The following is a 6,425-nucleotide window of genomic DNA, read 5'->3' as shown; positions in this document are numbered from 1 at the left end:
AAGAATTAAGTTGTGAACCCAGGCACCATTATATACAGAACTCAGCTGTACAATAAAACGACAACCTAATTCTGAAAAGGGGAAAAGTATTTGAACAGATATCATTAGTGATCTGAGAGATGCAAATCAAAATCACAGTGAGATACCACTTTATATCCAATAAAATGGCTAAAATAAAAGTGACAGATAATAAAAATGTTATTTATGATGTGGCGAAAACAGAAGCACACCCTGCTTGTAGTTTTGTAAAATGGTACCGTTATTTTGAAAAAATCTGACAGTTCCTTGGGTTAAACATAGTATTACTATAACTTAGAGGTTGGATCTACCCAAGAAAATTGAAAACATATGTCCACACAAAAATTGGTTCGTGAAGCCAGGCACTATAGTCCCAACACTTGGGATGTTAAGGCAGGAAGATTGTGAATTCAAGGCCACCCTGGACTAAATGTTAAGTTTGAGGCCAGCCTGGACTAGATAGTGACAACTTCTCTCAAATACAAATTTTGTTGTTGTTCATGAGTGTTCATAGCATCCTAGCCAAAAAGTGGAAATAACTGTTACATCAAATAATATCTAATATATTCATAGTTAAATATTTTTGGCAGTAAAAAGTAACGATATGTGCTACAATATGTGTAAGTGTGGAAAATTATGTTGAGTGAAAAAAGTTGGACAAAAAAGACAACATATTGTATGATTTCATTATATGGAACGTTCAGAATAGGCAATTCCATAGGGGCAGAAAACAGATTAGTGGTTGCCTAGGTGTAGGTTGGGGAAGGGACGGATGGATAGGGTACAATACGTAGTGACTACGAATGAGTTATAGGGGCTTTGGGGGGTATAGTGAAAATATTCTAAAAATGATTGTGATAATGGTTGCATAACTCTAAATATACTGAAAACAATTGTAAACTTTAAATGAGTGAGCTATATATGATCATGAAGAGTATGTCATTAAAGCTAATAAAATTCATACAAATGGGGTTAGTGTAGCTCAGAGACTGGGTTCAATCTCTTAACACTAAAAAAGAGTCTTAGAAATTTAATTAATATTTGGAAATTATAAGCAGATCATTTACAATCACAGGTTAAAAAATTACAAAGAAAAAGTCGTAATAGTTGGCAGATCAAGGTGAAAAGAGTATAAGAAAATTCATTTGTTTGTTTAATTCTATCTATATCAGGTTAAATGTCACCAGTATTGGCCAGAACCCACAGGAAGTTCATCCTATGGATGTTACCAAGTCACCTGCCACTCCGAAGAAGGAAACCCTGCCTATATCTTCAGGAAGATGACACTATTTAACCAAGAGGTAAAAAAAAAAAAAAAGCAGGATATCATTCACTAGAGATGTTGTATTCAAGATAGATTTTGAAAGTTGAAAAAAAATTTTTAATATGAGTGCTAATTATTAAGAAATACTACAGAATTACTTAACTATTTATCTACCTCAGTGGGATACTTTGAAATTTTATGAGGAATATTTCCCTGAGTCATATAAATGTATTTCCATTTCTGTCACTAAATATGAGTAGTCAATGAGAAAGGAGTCTATAAATAATATTTACTAGTAATTTGCCTATTCATAGCTATTATACAAAGAATGTATTTGGTTATAAAAAAAATTCTTACTCCGAGTGCTCTCAGTAGAGAATTTGGGTATGACTGTGGAAACAGAAAAAACAATTGAAAGGTGCCAGTTTTTTAAAGAGTAAAAGATAGCAACTTCACAGTCCCTTCACTATTAAGAAAGAGAAAGTCCTAAGCAGGATCTTTGACAACAGAGCTTTCTAACTTCCAGTTCTTAATTCTACCTGGATCACTGCCCTGTCTTCGAAAGCCAAAAATGGAACCTGATTAATAATGATGACTCAGTGTCCCTATTAAAGATGTATATAGAAGGCACAGCACTGCTAGTATTGTGAGGCGGCTGTGAACTGTGTACAACACAGTCATTGTCCACAGCTAGATGTTCCCTTGCCAGCCACCTGTGATTTCTGAAAGGGACCAAAAGAAAAAGGAAATAACTACTTGAGAGCAAATAACACAGGCTATAAGGGTCCAGTCCTCTCCTAACAAAAGTTAAGCCTTTAGAAATAGGAATTACACCGTCTCCAAGGATACGCTTACAGAAGACCAGTGAGACAGGGCCTTTCTGACTGCAAGGAAAGGAGCCAGAAGTTGTGCTCATTTAAGAAAAAGGAATGTGGCATTGAATGATGCCAAAATGACAAGAGTTAAAAAGTTAAATTTCATTCAAATGAGAAGAATTTCAAGCTTAGGAACATACACTTTATAGCTCATGGTATAATGCAACAAATCAAGCCTATAAGATATTTTCCAAATAGATAATGAAAAATGACTTTATAATCTTGGCATATGATGCCAAATAGCGGGTAATATACAGATCTTCTCGTGAAGTCTTTTCAACATAAGACTGTCAGCTCATAGAGGTATAAATGTCATTTCATTTTTCAAGAAGAAATTGAGATTGAAATTATTGCACACCGTAACCAGCAGAGTCATGATTTGAGTCAAGCTGTATCTAAACCCAGTGCTCTTAGTCTGTTCATAGTACCAGTCTTTGGCTTGATGTTTTTATGATCTCTCCCAGTACATATGTATATATGTATGTTTGTATGTTTGTATATATGTATGTATGTATATTAATTACTGGGGATTTAATCCAGCATCTTTACACTGAACTACCTCCCAGCCCTTTTTTAATTTTGATATAAGATCTCACCAAATTACTAAATTGCCCAGGTTGGGTTTGTATTTGTGATCCTCCTGCCTCTCCTGTCCAAAGTGCAGGCAAAAAAAACCCCACCTCTGGCTTTTAATATACATTTATTTGAAGAGATTTTTTTCTAAAATTTCATCTCTGTCCTATCAGGATTATCTCAATTTTGTTCACAAAAAATGTTTTTTATTTTACCATTCTTGTTTACCCAGCAGTTCTTTAGTTAATCTTTAAGCAGTTCTCTGCATCTTAATTTAATTTTGCCTGTTTATTTTATCTTAAAAACACAAAGAAATTGAGGTAAAGAGAGGGTAGTGATAATAAATAGCCAATACTTAAATATATACAACTGTTTATATAAAATGGTTTCTTAGCTGGGCAAGGTGACATACACCTGCAATCCCAGCACTGGGGAGTTGGAGGCTAAAAGAGTGCCATGAGATTAAGGCCAGTTTGGACTATATATTGGGACCTTGTTTCAGAAAAGCCAAAATAAAATAAAGTAGGTGTCTTACTTTTTATGGAAATGTAGGGTTTTAGTGGATTACAGTATTAGGGGAAAAGTTGTTTTTTCTTTCCTTCTGAAATTAAAATGACATGAGTACTGTATTTATTTATAAAGATAATTCCTAAGTCAAGATGTATAATTTTTCATTTACACTTAGAAAAATGAAAGTCGTCAACTCACTCAGATCCAGTACATAGCTTGGCCTGACCATGGAGTCCCTGATGATTCAAGTGACTTTTTGGACTTTGTTTGTCATGTACGAAATAAAAGGGCCGGAAAAGAAGAACCTGTTGTTGTTCACTGCAGGTATTTATTTCCTGTTGTGTATGAGTGAATAACTGACAAAATATATCATATTTAAAATATCATACATACATTATTGTGTCTTCATGTTGTAACCGTTGTTGATCATTAGGACTCAAAAGCTGTGCTCTGAAGATAGAAGGCAGAGGATATTCTAATAACAATTGGCAGAAACTTTATGAGAGATAAAAATAATAGATATCAGTGCGGTGTGATGATGCACCTTTAATCCCAGTGCTCTTGCAGACTAAAGCAGTAGGGTCACAAGTTCGAGCCCAGCCTTAGCAACTTAAAAACTTAGTAAGACCCCATCCCAAAATTTAAAAAAAAAATTTTTTTAAAAGAGCTGTGAATGTAGCTCAGTGCAAAGGCTCTGGGTTCAATCCCTAGGACCACAAAAATAATATAAAACTATTCCACTGATTTTTAGAAACTTCATTTTTAATATGTCTGAAATTGGAACATGTCTTGTAATGGATAGTAATTTAGATCTGATAAAATACAGTATTATAGGTTATCTCTTTGGTACTATAACAAAATACCTTTAATAAGGTAACTTATGAAGAACAAAACTTTACTTCTTGTAGTTCTGGACACTGGGAAGTTTGAGCTGAAGGCTCCTGCAAATTTGGGGTCAGGTGAGGGCTGTTGTCTGCTTTGAAGATAGTGATTTATTCCTACATCTCCTGGGCAACTATGTCTTCGCAGGTCAGAAGGGATGGAAGGAATAGGAGGTAAAACCACTCCTTCAAGTATGTTTTTATATGTGGGCTAATCCCATCTGTGAGACTACCCTTACCACTTAATCACCTCCTACATGCCCTACCTCTTAATATTGTCACATTGAGGATTAAGTTTCAACATGTTAATTTTGAGGCACATGTTCAGGTCCTAATATAGGCACCCTTCAGGGGACTCCTTCCTTATGTCATTCCTCTTAAAGATATTTATTGAGTTACCCCCAAGGACTCTAGGTAAACACTGGTAGGCTACTGCTCCTGCCCTTCAAACCCAGATGTCCCTGTTTTCCCTGCAAAAAACAAGTGCAGCCTTCACTGCCACCCAAAGATTAGGAGCCAAGTTATTTCCTCCTAATATAACTGTTTGTTTAAGTGTTATATTTAGAGGATATATTGATATATGCTTTACCTTTAAACTTTCTAGGACATTTTAAGAGTAGATTTTCAAATCATCATGACAGATTATACACCAAATATTTGAGAGGCAAAGTGACAAGAATGACAAAACATGTTTGTCCATTTCATTTTCCTGCTTCAGTAGCAGCTACATTCATGGTTAAAAATTATACTTCCAGGAGTTCTTCTTGACTATCTCAGTGGTTAAGTTCATTAAAATTAAATTTTGTTTAAAACATTAACTTGACCAGACATGGTGGCACATGCTTATAATGCCAGCACTCAGGAGGCTGAGGCAGGAGAATTGCAGCAAGTTCAAGGCCAGCCTGGGCTACATTGTGAGTTCAGTACCAAACTGAACTGCACAGCAAGACTCTGTGTCCAAAAACAATTAACTTGTTTAAAGCATAAAATACTGGGTTTTTTACACATTTGTTAATTATAATTTATTATAATTCTGTTATTTTGCATTTTTAAGGGAGGCTCCTCAAGTAAATTTTTTTGTTGTTGTTTTTCGGGGGTTTTTTTTTTGCCTTTTTAGACAGGGTCTCGCTATGCAGTTCAGGCTGACCTTGAGCTCACTTTGTAGCCCAGATTGGCCTCGAACTTGCAACAATCCTCCTGCCTCAACCTGCCAAGTGCTGGGATTACAGGCGTGCACCACCACACCTGGCTCAAGTAAATGTTTATACCTTTTCAGAAGTTGACTTGCAGAAAATAGTTAGAAAACTTATATTCTAAGAAATTAGAGAATCTAAAAGAAATGGATAAATTCTTAGACACATGAATTACCAAAATTGAACCAAAAATCTCTGAACAGACTGTGACAAGCAATAAAACAGAAGCAGTAATAAAAAACCCTACCAACAACAACAAAAAAAAATCCAGTGGTTGCACCACTGAATTTTACCAGAACTTCAGGGAAGAACTAACACCAACACTCTAAATTCTTCCATGAAACTTATAGGGAAGGAACACAGCCAAACTCATTTCTTGAAGCTAACTAGCGTTATCCTGGTACCAAAACTGGATGAGAACTCAACAATAAAAGAAAACTATAAGCCAGTTTCTTTAATGAAAATAGATGGAAAACTCCTCAGCAAGATAACTTGCAAACAGAGTGCAGCAAATCATGAAAAAAATCATACATCTTGATCAAGTTGACTTCATCCCAGGGATATAAGGATGGTTCAACATATGTAAGTCAGTAATTACACCACATAAGCAGAAGTAAGGGTAAAAAAATATATAATCATCACAAAGTATGCAGAAAAAGCCTTTGAAAAAATCCACCATCCATTCATAATAAAAACCCTGATGACAATAAGTATAGAATGACCTTCCCTTAAACTGATAAAAGCCATTTATGACAAACCCATTGCCAACATCAGATTAAATGGAGGAAAAACTGAAAACATCCTCCCTAAAGTTATGAATAGGTCAAGGGTTTCCACTCTCATCACTCCTGTTCAGAATTTTGACTAGAGCAATCAGGCAAGATAAAGAAATAAATGGATACAAATAGGTAAAGAGAAGTCATATTGTTTTTATTTGCAGATGACATGATTCTTTACATTAAAAAAAAAACTCAAAACGCCATCAGAAGACTCTTAGAACTAATATAAATGTTTAGTGAAGGAGCTGGGGATTTAGCTCAGCGGCAAAAGCGCCTGCCTGGCAAGCGCAAGGTCGTGAGTTCAGTTCCCGGTACCGGAGAAAAACCAAAAA

The 6,425-nt window shown here is 35.3% G+C and overlaps 1 protein-coding gene across 4 annotated transcripts in view; it reads left to right on the top strand.

Annotated features, from left to right (window-relative positions):
• Positions 1–6,425, top strand: part of Ptpn4 (protein tyrosine phosphatase, non-receptor type 4 (megakaryocyte)) — a 177,972-nt gene that overhangs the window by 163,257 nt on the left and 8,290 nt on the right. For all 4 annotated transcript variants that reach the window (XM_005397664.2, XM_013521059.1, XM_013521058.1 and 1 more), the window contains 2 exons: positions 1,191–1,319; positions 3,416–3,564. In XM_005397664.2, coding sequence (XP_005397721.1) covers positions 1,191–1,319; positions 3,416–3,564 — 278 coding nt within the window. The remainder of the gene's footprint in view (positions 1–1,190; positions 1,320–3,415; positions 3,565–6,425) is intronic.

The sequence above is a fragment of the Chinchilla lanigera genome, unplaced genomic scaffold (genome assembly GCF_000276665.1).
Source record: "Chinchilla lanigera isolate Chin_1 unplaced genomic scaffold, ChiLan1.0 scaffold00058, whole genome shotgun sequence".
Classification (NCBI taxonomy): domain Eukaryota; kingdom Metazoa; phylum Chordata; class Mammalia; order Rodentia; family Chinchillidae; genus Chinchilla; species Chinchilla lanigera.
This window is presented reverse-complemented; position numbering and strand designations above follow the sequence as displayed.